Source organism: Pteronotus mesoamericanus, unplaced genomic scaffold (assembly GCF_021234165.1).
Source record: "Pteronotus mesoamericanus isolate MK-2021 breed Mesoamerican mustached bat unplaced genomic scaffold, CSHL_Meso_final contig_502, whole genome shotgun sequence".
Lineage (NCBI taxonomy): Eukaryota > Metazoa > Chordata > Mammalia > Chiroptera > Mormoopidae > Pteronotus > Pteronotus mesoamericanus.
In genome coordinates, this window is record NW_026555187.1 from 2,256,988 (window position 1) to 2,283,387 (window position 26,400).

The 26,400-nt window shown below is 55.4% G+C and overlaps 1 protein-coding gene across 6 annotated transcripts in view; it reads left to right on the forward strand.

The window, feature by feature from the left end:
- CRTC1 (CREB regulated transcription coactivator 1) overlaps positions 1 to 26,400 on the forward strand; it is a 59,773-nt gene that overhangs the window by 17,435 nt on the left and 15,938 nt on the right. For 4 of the 6 annotated variants that reach the window (XM_054578897.1, XM_054578898.1, XM_054578900.1 and 1 more), the window contains exons 2-9: positions 11,838 to 11,954; positions 13,140 to 13,187; positions 14,593 to 14,730; positions 15,722 to 15,783; positions 17,896 to 17,990; positions 19,814 to 19,899; positions 21,640 to 21,680; positions 22,161 to 22,381. In XM_054578897.1, the coding sequence (XP_054434872.1) occupies positions 11,838 to 11,954; positions 13,140 to 13,187; positions 14,593 to 14,730; positions 15,722 to 15,783; positions 17,896 to 17,990; positions 19,814 to 19,899; positions 21,640 to 21,680; positions 22,161 to 22,381 (808 nt within the window). The remainder of the gene's footprint in view (positions 1 to 11,837; positions 11,955 to 13,139; positions 13,188 to 14,592; positions 14,731 to 15,721; positions 15,784 to 17,895; positions 17,991 to 19,813; positions 19,900 to 21,639; positions 21,681 to 22,160; positions 22,382 to 26,400) is intronic. The other 2 variants (XM_054578899.1, XM_054578902.1) reach the window with 1 other exon arrangement.

Below are 26,400 nucleotides of genomic sequence, written 5' to 3' on the forward strand. Positions count from 1 at the left end.
CGGCATATATCTGTGGGGCCATGGTAGCTTCCTGGTTAGAGGACACTGCTCTGAGGACAGGGGCACTGTCCTTGGTCACTGTCTCTCACCCACACTGTTGTCCCACTGGTGGGAGCTCAGGAAGGGATGCTCTGGGCCCCGACCGCCACTCCCCTTCACACTGGCATGTACTTGGCCCTTGGCCAGGACCTTGGGGCTGCTTTTCATTTCTTCAGGGGTTTTTTTTATTATGGTAAAATTCACGAAATATAAAATTTATCATTTTAAAGTACACCTTTCAGCAGCATTTTGCACATTTATATTGTTATGAACCATCACCTCGATGGAGTTCCAGAACATTCCCTTCAACCCCAAAGGAGACCCTGTTCCCATGATCAGTCATTCCCTATTTCTCCTTCCCCAGCCCCTGGCAACCACTAATATACTTCCTGTCTCTATGGATTTGCCTGTTCTGGAGTTTCATATTAATGTGGGTTTTTGTGTCGGGCTTCTTTCATGAGCATCATGTTCACTCATGTTGTAGCCTGTGTCAAAGCTTCATTCCTTTTTATGGCTGAGTAATATTCCATTGTATGGATGGACCACATTGTTTATCCTTCATCCATCAATGGACATTCGGGTTATTTGGTGGCTGCGGACACATGTGAATGCGTGTGTAAGTGTTGGTGTGGACGGAGGTCTTCATTTCATGGGCTTTGTACCAAGGAGTAGACTTACTGCATCCTGCGGTAGCTCTGTGTTTAAATTGTTCAGGAACTGCTGATCTTTTGGTGTTTCACATAGGAACATGACATGAGTTGAACTTAATAAAGGAAAGGAGAGGAAGGAGCTTCTGGCAGCGATGTACAGAGAAGGCTTCCAACAGAGGGCAGGGGAGGAGATTATAAGGGCATCTTAGTGGGAGATGACACAGGCTGGGACCAGGGTCCTGGGGGTTGAACTGCTGGGACTTGCTCACAGAAGCGTCAAGTGGTTGAGGGAAAGGGAGGCTCTGCACTGAGCCTGCGATGCTCCTCTGCCTGCCCCCCACCTCCTCGGAGCTGCGCCAGGCCCTTCCCCAGCCCATCCTGACCAGCTCTCTGACCTGACCTCCTGTGGTCTCCCCTCAGGGTCTACCTCTCCAGCCACCCATGCCACCACTGGTCTTGTCTCCACAGGCCCGTAGTATTTGCCTTCCTGGGCCCTGTCCTTGCTTTCTGATCCCTGGGGTGGGGGCAGTTCTTCCAAAAGTGAGGCCTGTCCATGGAAATGTCTGTTGGACCACACGCAGTTTATGTGGGGCCCACCTTGCTGGGCTGAGAACGTGGTCTAAGGGCAGCAAGCCAGCCTGAGGGCCCGCCTACTGCATCCCCAGGCTTTCAGCAGGTGCCACCCAGGACCCCACTGGGACCTTGGGGGCTCAAAGCAGTGCTGTGAGGTGCCTGAGGAGCACAAGGTGGGCTGGGCAGGCCTGGGAACCTGCTTCCCTGATCAGGAAACGGCTTTCAGGGTTATTATGTAACTATGTCTAAAAAAATGGAGCATAAAAGCTATTTTGGGCCCATGGTAATGAGGGCATCTCGCTTTTGTAGTATCTTCCCTGGGGACCCTGCCATCCTGGGGTGGGGGCAGCATTGAAGGAGCTGCTGGTGGGAGATGGTTTCAACACAGAACCTGAGCAAGGCCAGGTGCCAGCTTTTGGGTGCTGTGGTCAAAAATCATTTGTTCGGCATTGGCCTGAGGCAGCTGCTTACAAATCATCCTAAGGTGCCCTGGGTTCCGGAGGCTGGCGAGTGCTGACCCCTTGGTGTGAGAAGGCTCAGCCTTCTTGCCATGTCTGGGACCCCGCATCCCCAGGTGGTTTAGGCACCTGTCAGGAACTTGGCCTGCTGTTTTCAAGGTGGCCAAGCCAGGACACGTCACAGCAGCAGCATCTGTGTGTGGCTTCCTCCCCAGGCTGAGAGCTCCTTTGCTGGGAGGCATTCCCCCCATATCCCATGACTGGCATCCTGGCTGGTGGTTTCTGTATCCAACAGTAATGAGATATAAAGTTAAACTCAAAGGATCCTTTCCCTCGGACACAAGCAGAGATAGGTATGTGCTTGCATGCCCCCAAAGCTATGTGTACACCAAAGGGTGTGTTCAGTGAAGGCAGAGAAATGACAAGTTTTAGAGTTTTCTCTCTCTCTCCCCATGTACAACACACATGGATACAACACCCTGTCCCTCCTGCTCCCTTTCCCTGGGAGCCCACCCAGAGCAGGGGGTGCCCCATCCACACCCCTGAATGTGCTGGGAAGATGTCTGTGACTCACTATCCCCACGTGAGATCCCACTCTCTGGCCCCTCCTCTCTGACCCCTGACTCCTGTAGGGTCTCCACACTTCAAGCCCTCCCTCTCTGTCCTCAGCTCTGTCCAGCTTAAGGTCCCTCGCCATGGCCTCTAGGGACCCACCCCTATCCTCACGGAACCCCGAGCTGTCGGGATCATCACATTAGTCCGTTTTGAGGTTCACATCAGTCTCTGTCCTGGAGAAGACAAACCAGGTGTCTTGTCCCAGCTCTGAGCTCAGGAGGCTTGCTCACCCCAGTAATGTGGTTTGCCAAGGCCTTTCCTATGTTCTAGAGAATTCCCTTCCTGCCAGCCACTTTGTCCTCTGCACATTCCAGTGCCCAGCCCCCACTGGGGGACATCCCTAGAAAGGGGGCAGGCTGGCCTAATCCTGGGTCCACCTTTTTCCACACAGACTTATCTTGGAGGTGGTCCAGAAATCGCAGCGGGGGCGGCTTCCCTTCATCCACCGCCTACTCCTTGGGCAGGGTCCTCACTCTTCCTGGAGTGGAGGCCCTGCCCTGGGCTGATCCTACAGTGGTTCCAGCTCCTTGCTCTTGCAGGAACATCTTTTTGCATAAATCTGCATTTTAGACCTCTCCCTCAGGAGAGCTGCCCAGACATTTACCAGGTCAGAGGGCAGGAACACATTCAGACTCTTAATGGATGCTGCCAAATGGCTCTGAGGACACTTTGGGCCACCTGCCTCTCAGAGTCCTGGTCATTTCTGCTGAGGCCAGCGTGTGCTGGGCATGTCCATGTGCTGGTAGGGCTTCATCCCTCAGTCCCTGGTGACAGTGGAGGTAACAGGCTTGGGAGGGGAGAGCAGTACCTGAGGGGGCCCAGGGCTTCAGGAGAAGTCAGAGGCTTTGCCACCCTGGGATGCTTCTTAGCATGGGGATTCAAGGTGACATAGGATTGGGTGACTGTGGTGATTTCCCCACCCCCTGCCAAATTCCTGTCCAGTCAGTACCCGTACCTATACACAGGACCTTTGGAAATTGGGTTTTTGCAGATGGCATCAAGTCAACATGAGGTCATCCTGCAGGAGAGTGGGCCCTAAATCCAGTAACTGGTATTCTTACAAGAAGATGAAACAGACGCACTGGGAGAAGGACAAGTGAAGACAGGTGCAGATGAGTGTGATGTGTCTGTGAGCCCAGGGATGTCATGGACTGCCGGCAGTCGCCAGGAGCCAGGAGATAGGCCCGGGACAGACTCTGCCGTGGCCTCCAGAAGGGGCCAGCCCTGCCCACACCCTGTCTCAGACTTCTACCCTCCAGCTCTATGACAGAATAAATTTCTGTTGTTTTAAGCCCCCTGGTTTGTGGTCATTTGTTCTGGCTGTTCCAGGACACTTACACAGTGCGGAAGAGTGGCGGATGGACAGAGGGGCTCCAGGGTCAGAGTCCCTCTGGCTCCTGGAGAAGCGCCTCTCCTCCAGGGACCTGCCACCGAGAGGCTGCCCAAGGGTTGGGAGTATGCACCGTCCTGGCCCGTCTCTCTCGTTCTCTCTCTCTCTTTTTTATTTTACTAGGCAAGGGACTTGATTAACCTTATTCCAAACTTTATTCCCAGGCTTCCTCAGCTTAATTATCTGCACAGAATGAATTGTGAGCTGCAGTGTCCAAGGGGTTTGGATTTAGAAATATCAGAGATCTGATCTTATCAGCTCCAGAAGCCAAGCAACATGAGAATGCTGTCAGGGTATAAATGAGTAGCTCCAAGTCCCTTCTTCAAGCCTGATCATCTTTAGAAGTTGACTGGATTCTGTTTGTCTCATTCTTGGAGGCTCTTCTCGCCAAAAGCGTCCTAGCTCTGTGACCGCTCCACAGCCTTCTCCTGTGCCAGGGCCAGCAGCTCCTGGGAGCCCTGGAGAGCTTCTGGAGGTCTCAGGGGAAACCGAGTACCCTTGGCTATTCAGACGGGGTCACGCTGTGTGCTGGAGTCAGCCACCTGCTTCAGGGGATGCTGGCCAGCAGTGGGCACACTCGACTGTGCTGTGGGAACCAGGTGCTCAGACAGATGGGATGAGGTTGGCGCTCATGCGCTGGTCAGCTTGTGCCATGCAGGGCAGCCAGCCTCCTCCCCTAAGGACATGATGACATGGAACCAGAGTGAAAAAGTCACCTAGCAGTACAGCTACCAGATGACAGCAGAAGGTAGCCCGCTCCTCCAGTTGGCCTTGCCGGTGCCTCTGAGCTTTGCCTTTGGGCTGACTGTGGACCTTGCAAAACACCACCCTCTGCTTCTCACTCAGGGCCCCTCACACATCTCCCAGACCAGCCAGGGCTTGTACAGGGCAGGGGTGGGGACCTTGGCTGCACAGCCCTCTTCGGACCTGACGTGATGTGCTGTGGCCCCGCAGTCAGCACATGGATGGGGGTGAGGGGAAATCACGTTGCTCAGAGCATCCTGCCTGGCCCTGTGGATGTGGTGCTGCCCAGATGCAGGCCAGAGGGAGGTGTGCAGCTGGGCTGAGCTACATGCCCAGTGAGGCCCCACATCTCTGTTGCTGCTCCACCCAGTGCACCTAGGATGCTGGGGTGCAGCTGGCTTAGGGTTAGGCAGGTTACTCTCCAGGAGCTTCCAGGGAGGTTTGTCTTAGGGACAGGGTCTTGGCAGTTCCCAGTGTGCTGAGATTCCCTGCCTGGCGAGTCCACTCTAGGGTCATCAGCCCCTGAGTCTGTGGCCAGGCCCCATACTGTCCTGGTCTAGGCTTCAGCATTGTCCTCCCTGCTGCTTTGCAGTGACTGCCCATCAGAGCTGGCCTGGTCTCAACCTCTCCCCTTCTTCCTGGGCCTCCTCTTCTGCCTAGACCCTTAGTAGCTCATTCTTTATCCTGGAATGTCAGCTTGATGGTCCCTGTCATCAGCTCTCCCCGGCTGTCTAGTCGGGTGCTTAAAACAACACCTTTAGTCCCTTACAGTTCTGGAGACTAGAAGTCCAAGATCAGGATGCAGACGGGGTTGGGTCTTTCTGGGGCCCTGAAGTAGAGTCCATCTCAGGTCTCGCTCCTGGCGTCTGTGAGCTGCCAATAAGAACCTTGGGGTTCTTCCGTGGCTTGTGGCTGTATCACCTCAATTTCTGCTTCCATCCCTGTCTGTCTCTGTTCTTTTCTTATAAGGACACTAGTCATTGGATTTAGGGACCTCCCTAAATCTGGGATGACCTCATCTCAAGAGCCTTAACCAATTACATCTGCAAACTCTCCATTTTCAAATAAGGTCACATTCTGAGATTTCAGGTTAGCATGAATTTTGGGGGACACTGGTCATGCCCACACAGGGCTGACTGCTTCACTCATGGTCCCAGCTCCGTCCCACAGCCTTACAGCCTCCTGTGGTGCTCTTCAGGTGCTCCTACCTTTTCCCAGCCCATGATCCCGGGGAGCTGGCATGTCACTTTACTTTCGGGGAACTAGTGCTGGAAACGCTGCCCACAATTTTCCTCCCCTCTCTGCCACCCAGCAGCCCTGGGGGAGTGCACTCCCTTACCTCTCTGACTCTTGGGCTCTCCAGGGTCAGGTATAAGAAGGCCCCTCCCCACAGGCCGCTCTGCACCCTGAGGAGTCCAGTGGGGAGAGTCCCAGGATCCCTGGTCCTGGCTGGCTATGGGGTGACTCTGGGTTTCTCAGCTGTGGATGATCACTTCCTGGGGTGGGTGCTGATCTGAGAGGCACCCAGGAAGGTCCAGTGAGCAGGACCCCAGCCATCAGGACCCACTGGCCCACTGGATAGACACAGGCAGGCAACATATCCCGGAGCAGGTGCCGTGGTCTGAATTGTGTCCCCCATGGGCAAGTTCATATCTGGAAGCCCTAATCCCCATTATATGTGGAGATGGGGCTTTCAAGAAGATGATTGAGGTGAAATTTCAGAGGTCACAAGGTTGGGGTCCTGATTGATATGACTGGTGCCCTAATGAGAAGAAGAGGAGAGAGTCCTGTTCACACGCACCCAAGGAAAGACCATACGAGGACACAGCAAGAAGGTGGCCATCGGCAGTCCAGTGAGAGGGCCCTCACCAGAACCCCACCTGCTGGCGTCTTGATCTCAGGCTCCCATCCTCCAGAACTGTGAGAAATAAGCATCTGTTGTTTAAGCCGTCCACTCTGTGGCACTTTGTTACAGCAGCCTGAGCTAAAAGAGGCTGGTTTTGGAAGGAGGGGTCAGGGAAGGCTTCCTGAGGAGGTGTATGAGCTGAAACCCAAGCGATGAGAAGGAACTCCATGGAGAGTTCTGGAAAAGTATAGAGCGAGTGCTGCTAGGACCTGAAGGCAAAAGGAAGGGCTTTCTGGGAAGTTAAATTTGCTGTGATTGTGACAGAGGCCCCCCTCTTCCTGGGCAACGTCAGGGCAAGTCTGCTGTCCCTCAGTGTCTCAGTTTCCCTGCTTGTAAAATGGAGGAGAAGCCAGGTCTCCCCGCTGAGGGCTGCTGCAAGGCCCCACTCAGCATGGGCGCCCAGGTGGCTGGCGGGGCTGGGGTCTCATTTTCTGGGAGAGAGGCCCCCATGAGCCAGCTGTGCTGAGCTCAGACCCCGAGGGACCCTTCACACATCCCAGCCGGAAGGTCTGTGCTCAACAACCGCACCAACAGGGAAACAAACGTGCTCCCAGTGGACCCTCTGATTCAGCCGGGGCTGGGAACTTGGCAGCGAGCACAGAGCCTGATTAAAGGCATTCCGAGGCGCACTCGGTGTTTGTGTATCTGGTTCTGTATTTACACTTTGGGAACGAATGAGAAGGCAGCTGGGGAGTGTCTCACTCAGCCAGGGGGCTGGGTGACTCAGCCTGGAATCCTGCTGGCCACAAGCCTGTGATGCTTTCATTCATTCCCTCATTCATTCATTACTCCCTTTCTTGCTAAGCAGATGTGTGATGCAAACTTCCAGTGTCCCTGGCATGCTTCAGACTTTGGCTGGGCTCTCCTCACTGTGGAGCCTCCGTGGTCGGCATGGGGGCTGGCTGTGACGTAGGAGTGGGGCAGCAACAACATTAATAAGAATTAATGCACAGTGGACCAAAGATCTAAATGTAGGAGTTAAATCTATAAAATTCCTAGAAGGAAGCATAGGTGTAACTCTTTCTGGCCTTAGATTAGGTGACAGATTTTTAGATAAGACTAAAAGCACAAGCAACAAAAGAAAAATAGATTAATTGGACCTATCAGCATTAAAAATATGTGCATCAAAAGACTATCAAAAAAGTAAAAGGAACTCATAGAATGGGAGAAAATATTTGCAAACCATGTAGCTGATAAGGGATTAATATTCAGAATATATAAAGAACTCATGACTCAACATGAAAAAGATGGGGAAGTATAAGGAAACTAAATGGTAGTGGAAAAAAATACAATAAAGATTAAATTAAAAAATAGGAAAAAGACAAATAAACCCAGTTTAAAAATGGGCAAAGGGCTTGACAGACATTTCTCCAAAGATGATACACAAATGGCTGACAAGCCATGAAAAGGTTTTCAACATCACTAGTCACCAGGGAAATGCCAATCAAACCCACAATGAGATACCACGTCACACCCATCAGGATGGCTACTGTCAAAACAACAGAAACCAACAAGTATAGGCAAGGATGTGGAGAAGTTGGAATCTTTGTGTATTGCTGGTGGGAATGTAAAATGGTGCAGCCACTGTGGGAAGCAGTATGGCTGTTCCTCAGAAAATCAATTACAGAGTTACCATATGACCTAGCCATTCCAGTCTTAGGGATGTACCTAGAGATTTGAACAGGGACTCAAACAGATACTTGTACACCCATGTCCCCAGCAGCACTGTTTACAACTGCCAAAAGGTGAAAGCAGCCCAAGGGTCCATCAGTAGATGAAGGATAAATACAATGTGGCCCGTCCACACAATGGAACATTATTCAGCCACGAAAAGGAGTGAAGCACTAACACAGGCTGCAGCACGGAGATGAACCTGGAAAACATGCTGAGTGAGGGAAGCCAGACACGAAAGGCCACACAGTGTGTGATTCCATCCATGTGAAATGTGCAGAACAGGTAAACCCACAGAGACAGAAAGCAGCTTAGTGGTTGTCAGGGGACGTGGGAAGTGACTGCCAATGGGGATGGGATCCCCCTTTGGGGTGATGGAAGTGTTCTGGAACCAGGTAGAGGTGATGTTTGCACAACACTGTGAATGTACTAGATGACTAGATGACATTGCACTGTGTGTGTTAAAATGGTTTGTTTTGTGTTATGGGAATTTTGCTCCGATAAAAAAGAAGTTTAAAAAAGAGAGAGAAAAGCTTTCTCAGGCCTTCCTGGTTGGACACCTGCAAGCACAGCCATCTGCCCCGGAGTGCAGGTTTCCAGTCCTTTTCAAGAGCGGGTAAGGAGAGGAATGGGGAGAGACAGCATGGCTCATGGACACGTGACTTGAGTGGTCACCGCTGCCCCTCGCAGCCACAGGATGCAGTCTTGGGGCGTCCCAAGTCAGAGCTGGTGGCCCTTGGCCCTCTTCTTCTTGGAATGACTCTGCCCAGTGTGTTTGGTGCTGTCCACTGTAGCCTCAGTGAGATGTCCACAGCCATGCACATGCCACCTCCACTGAGCAGTGTGCGGGGAGGGCCCAGTGTGGGGAATGGAGTCCAGGAAGCGCTGTCTGCCCTCCTCCAACTCACTACCTGCCGCCCAGGCTGAAACTAGGGGTTCTTCTAGAGCCAAGCCTGGGAAGCAACCTGGAGGGACCCAGCCTGACAAACCGGATGCACACGCCTGCCAGAGAGTGGTGGCCCTGGGAAACCCACCAGGGCCTCTGCAAGACTCAGAATTAGATTTTTTCAAGGGCTTTTGGGGCTCCCTGCCAATGGCTGCTGAAACACTTAGAGAACCTGGTAAAGTCCCAGTCTCTCCCTCCCAAGGACACCCCCAAAGGTGGCTGGGGCCAGAGTGTGCAAATCCCCTCTGCCCCAAGTCCCAGTCAGCGCTCGGTCCTGAAAGCATCATGTGCTTGAGCTGGCTAGGTGACAGTGTGTGCTCTTCGCTTCCTCCTCATGGGTGGTTGTCAGGTTGAGCCCCAGACTGGGGACATGCTGCCTCTGCACTAGGACAGCCACCTGTTCTTCCTTGGGCCTCAGTTTCCTCAAGGTTGGGGTTAAGGGTCCCATGTGGGCACAGGTGAAACATGGTTCCTGCCTGGGATACTCAGCATGTCCAACTCTTGTTCCTGTGCTCAACATCACTAGTTGTCACTCATTCCCCATGTGTGCTGCACTCTTTCATTATGCCAGGGTCCTTATGGGGCCGACGGTCTGATGGGAGGAGACCTTTCTTGGGTAATTTTGGACAGTAAGCTCTGGGAGTGAGGTGCTCAGTGTTGGGCTAGCCTAGTGGAAGAGCCTCTTGGCGAAGGCAGCATCAGCGCAAAGGCCTCAAGGCAGCAACCATCTCAGTAGGAGACCGGTGGTGAGGAAGAGCAAAGGTCCAAACTGAAGCCTTTGTGGTGAGAAGGGAAGACTTGAGTCCCGCTCAGGGCACATGACTTCTCCCTGGCCTATCCCAGCTTTGCAGGACAGAGCTCAGCCTTCAGCACACTGGCTGTCCTTAAGCACATTAGAAGGCCCACCATTGCCATGGAGATTGCTGATGGGCCTGGGAGGGGCTGGCAGCTGGGGGTGTCACTCATCCTGTTGGCGCTGAGGTGTGGGGGGAAGGGGCTGAAGACTGGGTACTACCCTGGAGGAGTGGCTGCCTCCATCACACCACATCTTCCCAGAGCCACCGGCACCTGTTCCCTGCCCTTGTCCCCACTTTGTCCCTGTGGATGGTGCCAGGATGGGGGGAGGGGAATGTGCCCAGCAGGGCCGTGGGGCACTGACTGAAGCTGAGAAAGGGCACTTTGCTGGGTGATCCCACCCCTGTGACTGGAAAAGCTGCCATTTACACAAGGCTCTCTGCAGGGAGTCGGTGTTGCATGGGGACCTCGGAGAAGGACGTGGTGCATGGTGGGGCTTCGGCACAGGATGTGTGTGTGTGGCGGGGAGGGGGTAAGGGGCCCTACCTGGAAACAAAGGGGCCCAGGGCTGAGGTGAGGAAACTGGAGGGAAAAACTGGGCCAGAAGGGGGCTGTGACCCTCTGGGAGCACACGGTTCCTGAGAGACGGAAGCAGGGTAGGCTCCTGCAATGTGGCTCAGGCAGAAGAGGGCATGGCGTGGGTCTCGGGTCTGAGGTGACCTGTGAGGAGGAAGGGGTTGTCTCTCATGACTGTGGGGAGGGACACAGTGGGTTGTTCATGTTGGAGACAGACCTGGCCTGGGCCCCTCAGACGCTGAAAACCACCTGGGCAGGAACTGAGCAAGCAGGGCCTGCCTCTCTCCCAGCTCCACACAGCTTGCAGAAAACAGCTGTTTACCTGGGTGAGGTGCTCTGCTGGGCCGGTGGCCAGTTCCCGGGCTTCACTTTTCCTCCAGTGTCCAAGGCCCCCCAGGAAGCTGGGCCATCGTTGGGGAGCGGGCGGTGTAGGCGGCTGGCTGATGGAGGCTGCCAGGAGCTATTTGTGAGGGACCGCAAGTGGCCTTGTTGTGTATACAGAGTCGACCCTAGCAACCGCCCCAGCCAGGGGAGTGACACCACCCCTTCCTGCATGCCCGGCCACCGCCCCTCATTCATGACGCCACCCCCCCCCCGCACCCCCTCCCCCGCCCGCCCAACCCCTCCGCAGTGGTGTGATGGGCTGCAGGTGGTGCTGCCTGGGTCAGGGCATCTGCTGTCCTTCCCGAAAAGTGGAATCAGCTGCTTGAGGGAAAAGAGGCAGATGCCAGGCCAGGTCAGAGGCAGCCGTCGCCAGTCAGGGAGCCCTGAGCGTCTGAGAGGGGATGAGTTCCCAACTGAGTGATGGGCAGAGGACTCTGCAGGAACTCGGTCAGCCCAGATGAGAGCTGGGCTCAGCCCCGGTGAGGCAGAGGGACAGGCCGAAAGAGCCTGGAGCCTTGGGCAGGACCCTTGAACTCAGGCAGAGTCTGGCAGACCCGCTAGGCCTGTGTGTGCTGCCGGAGGGATCCACATCCTGCACTTTGAAAGCCAGCGCTACGCTTCTGAGCCGGCCCCTCTGATTCAGGCTATTGGAAAGAAGATTTCTCTTGTGTCCGGGCGTCAATTCGCAGCCTCTGGCTTGCGCCCCGGTAACAAAGCCTTTGGCCACGATGAGAAATAGCTCCCCTGGGTGGGTGAGGGGCCTCCTCCTCAGGCTGCAGTCTCCAGGCCTGTTCTATACTCTCACTCATTCACAAACCTGCTGTGTCAGCCAGCAAAGAGGGCTCCCCTGAGTTCACCAAGTCCTGGGAAGGACCTCCCAGGGCACCTTGAGTTTCTGAGTCTGCCATTTTGGGTGGAGGGACACCTGGCTCCTTTGAGAATCTGAGTCCTGGGCTCTTACAGCGCCTGTAACTGATGCCACTGATCGCACCACTTGGGTCCTTTCCAGATGCTTGGGGGTGGCACTCTGTGGGGTGTGCTGGGGAGGGCTCCCCAGCTCCCGCTGCAGCTGCTGATTTCTCTCTTGCAGCTCCAGCTCCAGAAGTCACAGTACCTGCAGCTGGGCCCAAGTCGCGGCCAGTACTATGGCGGGTCCCTGCCGAATGTGAACCAGATTGGGAGCGGCACTGTGGATCTGCCCTTCCAGGTGAACAACACCCTCCGCTCTCTTCCCACACTCCCTCCCTAGCGGAGCTTTCCCTGGCTTCCCACCCGGGGTGCATCCACTCTGGGCAAGCGTGTGTGCGTGATGACTGCTGCAGACAGCTGGGGTCAGCAGACAACTGCCACAGCCCTCCCGCCCCACACCCCCTACTCCTTTCCTGTCCCTGGGATGGCCTGGCCAGGCCTCGCCCAGATTCCCCCCAGCCAGTCCCCTGTCAGCATCAGCAGACCCCGCAGCAAGGCCTTAGTCTGGCCTCAAGCGTTTCAGCAGCCACTACACCTGTTGGCCGGCTGCGCGGCAGCGGGAACCGCTTAGGGCCTCTGGGGCTTGGCTCCATCAGCCTCACTAATCCGCAAGCCCAGCGGTTCTCAGAAGGAGGCCCCGAGGCCTGACCCCACTTGTCTGCAAAAGTTTCTTGGCAGAGACCCACACAGCATGGCTCCCGCAGCCACAGACCCGCCATGCACATCCTTATCATAAATAGTGAGAGGTGAGGCTCACCACCTGGGCGCAGTGCCAGCCTCTTTCCCCGGTCTGCAGGTAGAGGCAGAGGCAAGGTGGCCTGGGGAGCTGGGGCTGAGAGCTAGGCTACCCCCAACCAGCATGGTGTCTGCTCTGCAGGGACAAGTTCATGGACTGTCACACTTCCGTCCCATTGCTGAGACAGGGCCCCAGAAACAGCCATATCTGTCCGCATGCTGATAGGCCAGGTGCAACCCGGGCTGGTCCATCAAGGAGCTCAGCCTCAACACGAGTAACCCCCTATCTCCTGTTCCTCTCATGATACTGCCACTGGAATACAGCAGACCATTGAGCAGGGTCCCCCAGGCTGACTTGGGGTCTGCCCAGCTCAGCCTTGGGCCCCCGATCCATGGCCCTCCTCAGATAGCTGCCTCACTGGAACAAATGCATGGGGGTGTCAAGCTGACCTCTTCATCAGGGCACTTCTGAGTTGGGGTTCTGCCCCCGCCTCCCTGGCTCCCTCCTTCCTCTGTCTTTTTCTCCCCCCCCCCCTCCCTGGAGGAGGGCGTCTCTCTGAGCACTCTGAACTTGCCCTGCCTGGGCCAGCGTGGAGCCCCTAGGGCTGAGGGTACAGGCACCTGCTGGGGTCCCAGGGGATCAGGTGAGGTCAGAGCATCTCAGAGTCTCGGTTCTTTGCATTTCCAGCCCAGCGGATTTCTAGGAGATGCCCTGGCAGCAGCTCCTGTCTCTCTGGTAAATGAGCTCCTGGGCTAAGGCTTTTGGTGTCCCCAGTGTGGCTGCCCTCCTGGCCTGGTGGGAGGTGTCTGTCTGACAAACAGAAACTGATCTGCTCTGTACCCCCATGTCTGGGGAAGTGTGTGTGGTCATGTGGAGAGACCCCAACCCAAGAATTCAAGCATGCGCACCAATGCTTCATGGTTGTTCCTGTAATACACGCACATGTGTGTGCGCAGATCCCAGATGCAGCCTGGTGAGCTGAGCTGTGGCCAGGCTGAGCACCTCTCTGCCTCTGGCTCTGCTTCAGCCACGTTGGTTTTCCCTCTGCTTTCCAAGCATTTCTGAGAGGAGGCAAGTGGCCCCTACCCTCTGGTGTCCCTGCTGGATGGCAAGGTTCCCTCCCTCTCTTAGTTACAGCCCTCTCCCTAGTTGGCAGGGTGCTTGGTGGGTCCGAGAGAGACAGGGGTCCTAGACACTGGAGGAGCAGTTAGCCCTGAATGCCTGGTGAGGTGTTTGGGTACATGGGGAAGAGCAGGGTTCCAGCCATGGCAGAGGGAAATCACTTTTTACTCCACTTCCCACAGAAGACAGGAGGACCCAAGGACCATATGGCCATGCAAGGGGACAGGCTGTGTCCAGAGATGACTAAAGCTGCCAGTCTTACTGCAGTCATATGGCAAGGAGCCCCAGGGTGCCAGGGACAGCAGAGAGCAGGCTCCTGGGGGTTCTAGGGGCACAGAGATGGGGGAGGGACTGGGGTTTGGCCAGGAGTGCCTCATGCCAGCCCCAGGTGCTAGAAGGAAGCCCTATCTTGCCAAGCCATGGGCCAGGGCCCTGGAAAGTGCCTGCACTTGGCTCGTGGTGGTGCTGGGGTATGGTGGGGGAGGGCTCGGGAGGCTCTAGGTTGAGACCAGCCCCAGGCTCAACAAGGAGCCTCCAGGGAACCAGCACTTGGCCAGGTGGGCCCCTCAACATCCTCGGCTAGAAGCCCCAGGCTGTCTCTTGGCAGCCCCTCCAGGGATGACGTAGGCGGGAAGAGAAGGCCAGCCAGGCCCGAGAGAGAAGGCGGAGGCCTGTCTGCACCTGGTGAAGCTGAGAGGGGGAGGGTGCTGCTCAGGCCATCTGCACCCCTGGCACCCTGGCTGGCATCGGCCCTGAGCTTGTGCCGCTCTGCCTGGCCTGTGCATGTTGGCCTCACTGCACGCCTGCCGCCGTGGCGCCCGGGGTCCGCAGCTTGCCCCCATAGCCACAGTGCTCGAAGGCCAGGCACTGGTCGCAGGAGGAAACCTGTCCGGGGTGTTTTGGCAGTGGGGGGCCCTGAGGTTAGATCCTGGGGGCAGGCCACAGCTGATAACCATTTTGGGTTTCTCTCATTTTTTTCCGTCTCCTTCTCCCTATGCCGGCCCCACCCCTCCCCCAGACACCCTTCCAGTCCTCAGGCCTGGACACCAGCCGGACTACCCGGCACCATGGGCTGGTAGACAGAGTGTACCGGGAGCGCGGCCGGCTCGGCTCCCCACACCGCCGGCCCCTGTCGGTGGACAAACATGGACGGCAGATATCCTTTTCATAGAGGACTTGGGTGGGGGCGCTGGGCCCTGTGGGTGACTGCAGGACCTTGTGTTCATCAAACTAATGAAGCTACCAGCTCTGAGGATGGATCGGGGCCTCCCCAGTGGATTTCCCAGAGGGAGTAGTGAGGCAAGCTGAAGAGCCTGTGGCTAGGTGGGGACTGAGGGAATCAGAGAACAAGGATGCAGAGGTGGCCGCTGAAGCATACAGCCTGTGGTGAGAGTTGGGGAAGGTGACACTGGAATCACATCGCACTTGGATACCTGGCCGGACAGTGGGGCCCAGGAAGGCTGTGAGCAGGGTGACCACACATCAAGGCCATGTTGGTGGATACCTCCCAGGGCCACGTGGAGGACAGACCAGCCAAGGCAGTGGGGCTGAGGAGTCTGAGCCAGACCCAGACAGATCGACGGGAGACTCCATCTGAAGACACAAAACTCCCGTCTGCACATCGGCCAAGCAGAGGGATGGTCAGGAGTTCCCCCCAACTCAGCCACCTCTTGGTGCTCAGCCAGCCAGCCCCACCCCCGAGTCTAAGTGCTGCTCTGGGACCCCCTGCTTTCTAGAACAGAGAAGCCTGTTCTTTCCTGGTTCTCATTTCCGTGGCTGGGGGAGCCTGACCAGCTGGGCCCCAGACGGAGCCCTCAGGCCCCAGGATCCGCCCATCAGCCCAGAATTAAGAGTCATGACCTGGGTCATCTGAACTAGACTCCCCGCCGCCCCCATGGGCCCCCGGTTTCACGGCTGAGGCCCCTCTTGGAAGGGGTGCAGCCCGCACGTGCGCTCGCAGGGGGTGAGTGCTGAGTGCTAGGTGGATAGGGCCGCCCTTGGGGCCACTCACAGCCAGGAAGGAAAGGGCCCCCCCTTCCCGCCCTGCGGCCCCAGCTGTTTGCAGGCTCCCAGTAGCCTGGCCACCAGGTTTCTGGGGCTAGGGTGGGGCCTGAGTCAACAGCTCCGTCCCCTTAACTCACACTCAAGCGGACAGCTGCCCTTATGGTACTGTGTACCTCTCACCACCCTCGGATACCAGCTGGAGAAGGTCAGTGACCCAGAGCCAGCCCCCAGCCCCTCCTGAAAAACAAAACCAAACTTTCATCCTGGTTGTGCTTGGAAGACCAACACGTAGTCACTTTGAAATGACAAAATTAATTTTCCAGGAGTTCCTAGAAATCAACTCTATTTTTGTTTTTCAAGCAAAGTTGAGATTATATTGGGTAGTCAGTGTTGTAGCTTGCTTTTATTTAATGCTGTGGTTTCCCACATTGCTAACGGTCATGAGAATGTGGTATAAAAGTATCATACATTTATTGCTAGAAGACTAGGGAAATAAATAGATGAACCTAAAAGAGAAAAAAAACACCCATAATGCTATCATCTAGAAGGGTCTATAATAATAATAATGAATATAAATACCTACAGTGATGATTGGACAATGATGTGAATACAGTTAATGCCACAGAAGTATATACTTCAAAACAATGAAAATGGCCCTGGTTGGTGTGGTTCAGTGGACTGAGGAGCACTGGTCTGTGAACTGGAAGGTTGCTGGTTCAGTTCCTGGTCAGGACACATGCCTGGGTTGTGGGCTAGGTCCTTAGTGGGAGCTGTGTGAGAGGCAGCCAACCATCGATGTTTCTCTCCCTCTCTTTCTCCTTCCCCTCCCTTCTCGCTAAAAATGAATAAAAGTAAAATCTATTTAAAAATGTTTTAGTCTTGACTAGTGCCTCAGTGGATTGAGTGCTGGCCTATGAACCAAAATGTTGCTGGTTCGATTCCCAGTCAGAGCACATGCCTGGGTTGTAGGCCAGGTCTCCGGTTGGGGGCATGTGAGAGGCAACTGATCCATGTATCTCTCGCACAGTGCTGTTTTTCTCCCTCTTTTTCTCCTTCCCTTTCCCTCTCTCAAAGTAAGTAAATAAAATCTTTTAAAAAATTAAAAAGTAAAGTAAAATGATTAAAATGGTAAATTTTATGTTACACATACTTTACCACACACAGAAAATGTTTGTGTGATTTCAGTAAAAAAGACCAAAAGTAAGCAAACTTAAAAATATATATGTATATAATACAATATGTAATATGATATTTAATTCAATAACAAACTTCCACCAGGCACTTAATATATACCAGGCCCTATTCAACCATCATATACACTAACTGATACAAAACACAGCTTTGTGGAATACGTGTTGTTATCCTTCCCATTGTAGACATGGGAAATTAAGCACAGAACACTTGCTCAAAGACACACAGCTGGTGGGGGGCTAGGACCCTGACTGGTTCCTCACTGCTCAGCCCGCCCTGGCCTGATCCTTTGTAACCTGCTTTTCTCCCTTAACTAAGTTGACCTCACGTCACTTTTAGTGCTTGGGACATCCCCGTTGGGTGTGTGCGGCTCTTATTCTCATCCCCGAATTGCCAGCTGTGCTGATGGACCTGCCCTCCGCACGTCCACCCAGCTCCCCTTGGTCACCCATTGCGTCCTGGGCAGCCGAGGACTGTTTGGAACCCCTCCCTCCAGGCACTTGTAGCTGGGAGCAGATTGGGTGACCCTGTCCCTGGGGCAGAGGGAGAGCTCCTGGCACCATCGGGGCTGATTAGAACAAGATCCACCCTCCCCTCCAGGCCATTCTCTGATACCCTCCTTCCCACCCAGGGGCTGCCTTCTCTGAGCCTTATGTCACTGCCTCCTTTTCCTGCCTGTCAGACCTGGTTTGTAACAGTGTCCCAGAGGGTGGGCTTGTCCATTGGTGTTTGTCACCAAAGGGGACCCAGTGGTGGGCTAGGGGCTTGTAGTACCCATAAGCCTTGGCCACTGTGGGACTGTTGGGTCCCCTCTCCAAAGGGTTTCAGCAGGAAGGTTCTGTCCTTTCCCTAAACTGGGAGTGCATGGAGTGGGGGTGGGGGGATGGGGACAGATAGGGGCAGGTTACAACAGAGGGACATTTCTGCTGCAAACAGGGTTTGCATATGAAGCCAGGTCATGGTCACTCCTGTGGTTCCTCTGAGAACAATGTTCAGGGGCAGCAGCCCACAGAAATGACTTACGACTGCTGCCTCGTCCCATTGGGCACGTCCTGGATTACCCGGGGCCAGGAATGGCCCTTTGTCACTCTTGGGGCCCAGGCTTACTGTCTTTCTCCTCTCCCAGGACCAATTCTGACTCTGCCCTGCACCAGAGCACAATGACACCCACCCAGCCAGAGCCCTTTACAGGCGGGTCCCAGGACGCACACCAGAAAAGAGGTATGGGCCATGCGTGTCTGTCCTCAGGTCAGGCAAGTCCAATGATAGCCCCTGTGCTCCCAGAGGACACAGCTCATGGGAGGACAGACGTGCGGAGAAAGACTCAGTGAGTGCTATGGGACAAGGGGGGGGGGGCTCAGGGAATCTTTAGCGATGGCGTTATTTGTGTTGGATTTTGAAGAGTGTAGGAGTTTTCTAGGCAGAAAAAACACCTGCAAACACCTCTTGCCTTCTATTCATGGATTTGTCATGGCCACACAGTCTGGGGGCCTTGTAGTTTCTTTCAAATGTAGGGGGCAGCAAGGTCAAGCAAAAAGGGGCAAGTGTCTGCTCACCACTGAGCAGATCAGGGCTAGATGTTCAGCTTCAGATGCAGTTTGATACACGGCTTCACACTAGACCACGTCCTGGCTCTGCTGCTCGGAGCCCTCTTGCCCAGATCCTCCTCTCCAAAAGGGCCAAGTACATAGCCCTGCAGCCGGGCAGGTCTGTGCCCAGGCCCCCAGCCCCTCCTGAGAGCTGACCACTGGCAGTGTCCCTGGGACCTTCCAGGAGAGCACATGCCATTTTAAAACTGGGGCAGCATCATCCAGGGAGGGGAGCATGATGCTGTGAGGCCAGTCCCAGGAACCCTTTATAGGGCCTTGCCTGCCCCAAGACACTGAAACCAGAGAATTAATTACATATAGTTAAGGCCCAAATATTCACTTTTTATCAGCTCAACGGGCAAGCCTGTAAACACCAGGAAGAGTATACTGATAAAAGGATTGTTCACCAGAACTTTACCCCTTGTGGGGTGGTCGGCCGGGGGGCTCTCTTTGCACTCCCTCTTCCTGGGACCCTAGCCCATCAGGCAGTGAGGATGAGATTACAGAAGGAACTGCCTGCGTAATAACAGGATTCTAAATGTTCAGAGGTGACAAGGACGTTTGGCCATCTCCCTGGTGGGTCTCCCAAGAATGGGGGCTTTTGGAGTAGGCAGGACTCTATGCGACTGTGGAAGGGAGCTGCAGGCCTTGAACCCCTGACAGCTGAGTCTAGTTGGCCTTGGGGTGGGGGTAGCGGATATATGTCACCTGTCCCCATTCCTCTAGGAGGGGCCCAGACAGTGATAGGATCAGGGGTTCTGTGGCTGCCCTCCCACCCCTCAGCCTGGCCCCTCCAGGTTTCAAGGAGTTGCTAACCCATCTGGCTCTGTTCATTATGTCTGTGTTGCCAGTGGAAAAACTGGACCTCCAACAGGCATGAAGAAATTGGGTCTCATCAAGAAGATGTTTAATCTCACTGATACCAGAAGGTCCAAGCAAAGGGGACTTCAGGCAAAGCTGGTTTCATGTCCTTAGGTGATGGCCATCCAGCTTCTCAGACCTTCCCTCCCCTCCCGCCCCCTCTTGGGCTGGCTGGCATTGCAGCTAACTCATGGGGCCACAGCTTCCATGGTGGATCCACCCAACCCGGCCGATACTGGGTGATGTGACACTGTGCCGGTGGCCCAAGAGGGAGAAGCAGGTGTCCACAGCGCAGTGGCCATTCACAGGAGGCAGGGAGAGTTTCTCAGCTATTTTCTGTGGCCCTAGGCCTCCAAAGCCTGAGTTGGTCCAGTTGGGAGGCTGAGTTGATGCATCTCCTTATTTCTAGAGCTTAAGTCACAGGTTTCCTGACTTACTTTTTTTAGGGTTGTTTTTTTTTTTTTTAATGAAACCCTTTTTGTACTTGAGTACAATCCCCAGAAGTCACTGTATGTCAGGGAAGTGCCCTCCTGGTACCAACGGGGAGCTGCAGAAAATGCCTTTTCTGACTCTCCTCCCCACATCCTACCCCAGTCTTACTACTAGCTGTCCCGGGAATGGAGGAGACCACGTCGGAAACGGACAAGAACCTTTCCAAGCAAGCATGGGACACCAAGAAGGTAAGAGCCTACGGGCTTTCCAAAAGTGGTTTCTTTCTTGATCTTTTTTTAAGTACAGCTGGGCAAAGATGAAAAAACATATTGGAGGAGCTTCATTCTCCCTGAAGTAAAACCCTAGCTCAGATTTGACTGCTTGTGTCAGCCGATTTAACACGAACACAGGCCTGTTACACTTGTAAAAGCATGTGAAGAATCGAATTTAAACCCGTGCTTGCTACTACAGCACATACACTAACAATGGACAATGCAGGAATTAGGATGGCCCCTGCACAAGGATGAGACAAGGACAGCAGGGTCCCTGCCTGCACCTGAATGTGGTGCTGCCATAGAGAAAGAGAAGGTAGTGAGTGCTAGGGAAACAGCCTGACCTCCTAGGGGTGCGAAGAGGGTGGGAGAGCCTTGCATCCTGGTGAGACTCCTTTTAACTACTGTGCCAAACGATGTGTGCCTCTGTGAGGATGTCCGTGTAGGGTGTAGGGATTTCGTTGGATTTGTTCGGGGCGGCCGGGGGCCATGGGTGAATGCTTAATACTGTTCATGTGGAATGCTTTTGAAAAGATTCTTTGGAAAGTCATTGTCAAGGTGCTTTGCAAAAATCCGGTAATGGAGCGAATGTTTACTCCCAGAATTAAGCAGCCGGTGGCCAGGTAGACACGCTCCTTCCACCCTAGTTCCGCAAGGCCTGCTGGTCACGGGGCCCCTTCAGGCGCCCCAGTCACTGCCAGTCAGGCATTCCCCCCTCACTGGGTGTGTGTGCTGGCTGGCCCAGCCCTCCCCAGTGAGTGAGCGTTCTCGTCTGATAATCCCTAAAGAACACATCAGCAGGAGTGTCTACCTGAGGGCCCCAGAGGCAGGCAGGAATTAGGGAACGTGACACAGCGGAGCCCCTGTCAGCACACAGGCTTTGTCCTGTCATGTTTGCTGCCATAGGAAGAGAGTTCCCTGCTTTGTCTTTGAATGAGAGTCTAGGGGCTTGGCCTGGAGCCTGCAGATCTCCAGTGGCGATAACATCTCCGGCTGAGAGGAAAAACCAGGGTCTTATTGCCGACAAGGTTTCCCTGGGACCCCTTCTCCTGGGCCAGCCTACTGGGTGGTCAGGGTTCCATTTTTCAAGCAGTGGAGTGCTGGGGTCCTCATGGGAGTCACAGTTCTGGGCACCGCAGGAAGGAGGGTCAGCTCGGGCAGAGCAGCAGCCTGTTTGTGTTTGGGGCAACCAGTCCAAGCTGCCTCAGGCGTCTCCACACGATGTCCTTTCTAGGGGTGTACAGGCAGATGCTGAGCAGAGACAGTCCCTGCCCTGGTGCCACCCCTCCTCCCCGCCCTGATCCAGGAATGTATGAGGGGTTAGCCTTTGCCACACAGGTTTCCAGTGGGCCTGCGCCAGAGCTGGTTGCTGACAGCCCGGGCATAGCCCTGAGGGGTTGAGATGCAAAGAGCAGGCTACATGATTCCCTCTAGATAGTGGCTCTGACAAGGCACCACGTCAGCCCTGGACTGTGGCCACCTTACCAGGCGGACAGAGTGAAGCCAGGAGGGGCTGTGGGAAACCCTTTCTTCTTAACTCTTGGTTTTGCTCCTGGGCATGTCTGGAGCACCCCTCCCATCTCACAGGGACATTCTTCATCTGCAAGACTCCCTGGGACCCCGTAAACTTGTCTCTCCTTGAGTGTCACTAGGCCCTCTTGGGGAGATCAGCCATTCTGTGAGGAGGCTGCCAGCCTCTGCCATCTTCTCTTTCAGACAGGGTCCAGGCCCAAGTCCTGCGAGGTCCCTGGAATCAAGTAAGTCACAGTGGGACCTGCCCTGCATGCCTATGGCCACCAGGGGCTGCTCGGACAACCTCCCCCTCCCCCATACCACCCGCCGCCCCCACGCCCAGCTCCCAGCTCCCACCTGCTCACTAGGCTGCAAGTCTAGGCAAGAGGGATGCCGAGCCGCTGGCAGCCACCCAGCAAGGCTTGCTATGGAGGATGCTCCCATCCCTTAGACACACCCTGTCCCCAGGCAGCAGGAAGACCCTCATCCCATCCCCTGTCCCTGCAGGGGTAGGCTGCTTCCTAAGGTCCCATTGGTGGTTTGGACTAATGGTTGCTTCTCAAACATAGCAGCATTTAATCGCAGGATGTCATTTTGTACCTGCTAGGGGTTTTTTTTTGTTTTGTTCTGTTTTTGCAAGCCCCTTCCCATTGCCACCACAGATTCTGGGGAACTGGCAGCCACAATTCAAGAGCTCAACCCCCCTATGTCTGGCCTTTTCCCAGCATCTTTCCATCTGCTGATCAGGAAAACACTACAGCCCTGATCCCTGCTGCCCACAACACTGGGGGTTCCCTGCCTGACCTGACCAACATCCACTTCCCTTCCCCGCTCCCAACCCCGCTGGACCCTGAGGAGCCCACCTTCCCTGCGCTCAGCAGTTCCAGCAGCACCGGCAACCTCACTGCCAACCTGACGCACCTGGGCATCGGTGGCACTGGCCAGGGTAAGGCTGGGTGGGTGAGCACACTTTCTTCCCTGGCAGAGCTCACTGTTTAGCAAGGACAGCATGTGTGTGTGTGTGTGTGTGCGCGCGCGCGCGTGCGTGCATGTGTAAAGTGACCGAGCAGGGTCACTTCTAAAGTTCCAGGCATAGAATGGGAGCAGAGCCCAGCATGGGGGCTTGATGTTACCAGGCTGCCCCGAGGGGAGCCGTGTCCAGGCAGAGGGCAAAGCCTGGGCAAATGCCCAGTGGTGGGAAGGCTCATGGTGCCCTCAGGGATGGAACAGTGGTTCTGAGGGGGGCTGGGGCTTCAGAAAGTGGGGTGGGCCAGGCTTTCCCTTCCCCTAGCTGACTGTGGATGCATGCTTGGGACTCTTCAGCCTGACCCCCTCCCCACACTCCACACTCATTTCTCCCTGGTCATGTCTTCAGGGACAACCCTTGGGGCTCTTGTCCATCCCAGTATCTCCTAGCACCACCCCACCCTGTTCCTCCTAGAGCCCAACAGCATCGTCCCGCTGCAGCACAGGCCAGGAACCTGGAGATGTTCTCCTCTCTCCCCCTGTCCTCTTGCCCACCCTGACCCATTGGCATGTCTTACTGGCCCCACCATTAGGACCCAGCCCAGCTTGGACCGTCCTCACCCATCACAGCCTCCACCTGCTGCCATCCCCCTTTTCCCAGTCCCCACCTCTTCTCCACCCAGCACAGCTGTCAGCTCATGACCCTCCTCTGCCTGGGACCTTGCAAAGCCCCTCATCTCCCACCCCCTACGCCTGCTGGGCTCCCCTTGGGGCCTTTGTACACGCTGCCCCCCGCCACGCTGCCATGGTCCTCTTCTTCCCGGAGGCGGCAGGGCCCCCTCACCCGTCCCATCTCTGCGCACGCCTCCTCCCCGCAGTGAGGCCTCCTGGCCTCTGCCTGCACCTTCCACCTGGCCTCTCACACAGACTTGCTTTTCTGTGCTCACCTTGTTACTACTTTGTTCTCACCTGTCCCCTGGACTGGGCCTCTCTTGCGACCCCACTGTGACCTCTGCACCAAGTTAACTGTGGGGCTCGTGAGTTTGCATTCACGGAGGAGAGAGGGTGGTCCCCAGCAGTCCTGGTGGTGGGATGAGCCGGAGGGGCCCAGGGGGCCTCTCTGTGAGCCCGTAGGTACCGGGACTCAGTGGTCAATGGGAGCCCTACTTCGTGTTTCCTTTATGTTGTCCAGGGCCGCAGAACAGCCAGTGCTCACCTGTTCATCACTTCGAGTGTGGTGGGCAGCGCCATGCAGTGTTTTCTGAAAGAATCACACGCTTAAAGTCGTATTTGGTGCAGTCCTGAGGGGACGCAGCCTCTGGACCAGGGCAGGACCCCATCAGACACTCTGCAGAGAGGTTTCCAGGGAAAATTGGCTTGGGAGCCAGGTTGATGCAGGGAGTGGAGGAGAGTCAGTCCTGGCTGCGGTGCCCACATGGCCTGGGAAAGTGAGGTGTGTTCAGGACAGCACCATGTTCCCAGGTTGTTAGACGAGGGGGTGGAGGCCAGCCAATGGAGAGGGGGGTGGGACTCTAGCCTGACGATGTTGAGGTTGGGTTGTGTTCTTCCTTCCACACTCCTGGCCCTATCCCCATCCAGACTTAACCATGGAGCAGAGGGCACCAGCCCAGCTGTGCCCCCCAGGGACGACCCAAATACAAATGAGATTCAGGGAAGCCTGAGACCCATGACCCCTAGAGACCAGTGGGTGATAGTGCAAGCATTGGCCTAGGCGAAGGAAGAAGTTGGAAGGTCCGCTCTGGGGCTGGAGCCCCCCACCTTTCACTGGCTGGTGCTGACACTGCAGTTTCCTGGCCCCATTTTTTCCCCATTTCTGGCTACAGTCTCAAGAGCATCACCCCCTCCACCCGAGGGTCCTTGGCAGCCCCCCAGCACACGCTGGGAGCGGTGTACTTCCAACCTGAGCAGAGTCTAAACAAGAACATGTGAAAGCTGCAGCCCCCAAGTTGGGGGGCGGGTGGGAGGAGATTCCCAGGGGTTGGGGGGGGCGGACCCCAGCCACCTGGCTCCAGTATCTGCTGGTGATGTCTGACATCTGTTGAGTTGTTTTCGAACCTGCAGCACCAGCGGCTCACCTGGCAGGAGCTTTGCTTTCCAGGCGCATTTTAAATCAAGCCCAGCCTCAGCCTCTGGCACATGTGGAGATTGTTCCCCACCCAGCCCTCCTGCCAGTCAGAACATGAGGCTTAGAGGAAGAAGAGGCCTTCCCACCGGGGAGACAGCGGCCCCTCTTGTCCCTTTCCACATTTGCTAAAGTCGTTTCCCTGACTTCGCTGGGACCAGGGAGGACAACAGGCCTGGGTCCTCCTTCCTGGCTCTGCTTTGCACCCGGCTGCCCCCACGCTCAGGCCTTACGTGCCTTGGGCCAGGCCCCTGCCACCTGGCCCATCCTCCCCTGGCAGCTCTCCCTGCCTGCCCAGACTTTTCTTCCAGCTGGCCCCACTCCTTTTCCCAAAGGTGATCCAGGTTGCCAAAAGGAATTCAACAGCAAGGCATTCGTCCACCCTCCCGGCCCCCATGTGAGGCCGGGAGCTCACTCTGCAATCCAGCGGGGGATTCAAAAACGCCTTTGTATTCAGGGCAGATGTTAGAAGCTGGCAGCCCAAGTGCCAAATTCAGCCCAATGGTGTGTTTTGTCTGGCCCACAACTGTGTGCGTGATGCTTTGAATAGACGCTTAAACATCAGGAGAGTGCATGTAAAAATCTGGATTTCTGGCTTCTCTTGAATCAGAAGGCCTAGCAGCAGTGGGTCAAGGTCCTGTGCCTCAAGATGTGCCAGAGCACGCCTGTTTGCCATAGGCCCACCTGTCCCTGTCACCCCACTGTTCCTTTCACTCCTGCCATTTGACTCTGCTGCTTACTGAACCCTGACATCTGCTCTCTGGATGTCACATGTTCCTCAGCCTGCTGGACCTATGAAGTATTGCATGCTTCCAGAAGATGAGAGAACAGCCCAGGTTACCCACTCCAAGTGTGCTCTGAGTAGGTGTCTCCTGGACTTCTGTCCAGGCCTCTTGACTGTGCTCCCTTGATACTGCTGTCATAGCAGCCTGATTCTGGGGCCCAGTGTCTGTGCAGAAATTGGATCCCTGGGCCCTGCCTCAGGAGCAGTCAACAGCATCGCTGCTTCCCCGCCCGCCCGCCCCCCCCGCCCGCCGCCGCCCCGCAATGCTTAGCCAAGATGAGCCACCAGGGCATCCAAGGGGAAGTGCAGGCGTGACCGGGCTTGCCTCACATGGATGACGCAGTGAGCAGCTGCCCTGGGCAGAGAATAGGCTGCCTGTCATCTCCCTCAGTGCATACTGGGTACATTCCCACTGGCCCATGAACCTGTCATCTTACCTGCTCGAACAAGGTTGATCTGGTGCCCTGGCAGGATGGGTCCAGCTCTCCTGGGTGAGTTAGGCACCTTCACCAGCCTTGCCTGTGGGCCAGACTCCAGAGCTAGCTCACAACCTCATTAGGGCCTCACAGTTAACTGGCAAGGATGGCTGATATCATCACCTCAAGGACAAGGAAACAGAGCCTGGAGGATTATCCAGGCCCTCAGGGCTCTCCCTGGCATCAGGGGGCCTGGTGCCTCCCTGGCACAGTGCCCCAGGATAACCTGACAGGCCCCAACTGCTACCACACTGAACTTGACCTCACTCAGCTCCTTCACAACAGATGTATCCAGGGATCAGATTGCTGGGGGAGGGGCTCAAGGGGAGGGAAGGGACAATGTGGAGTCCCTGGCAGGAGCTCCATCAGAAATGAGGGTTTGGGAAGAAGATAAAGAATAACTGAGTTTCTAGGTTAGGCATCCCAGCGAGTTTGATGCTCTAGCATGAAGAATACACAGGTGGGGGGAGAAGGACTGAAAGTGAGATAGGAGAGAGAGGGGCTTCCAGTTACACAGGTCCAGGGCTGAGAGACCTGGCCAAAGGAGCAGTTCTGGGAACGGACATGTACATTGAATGAAGGTCAAGGGGAAACTA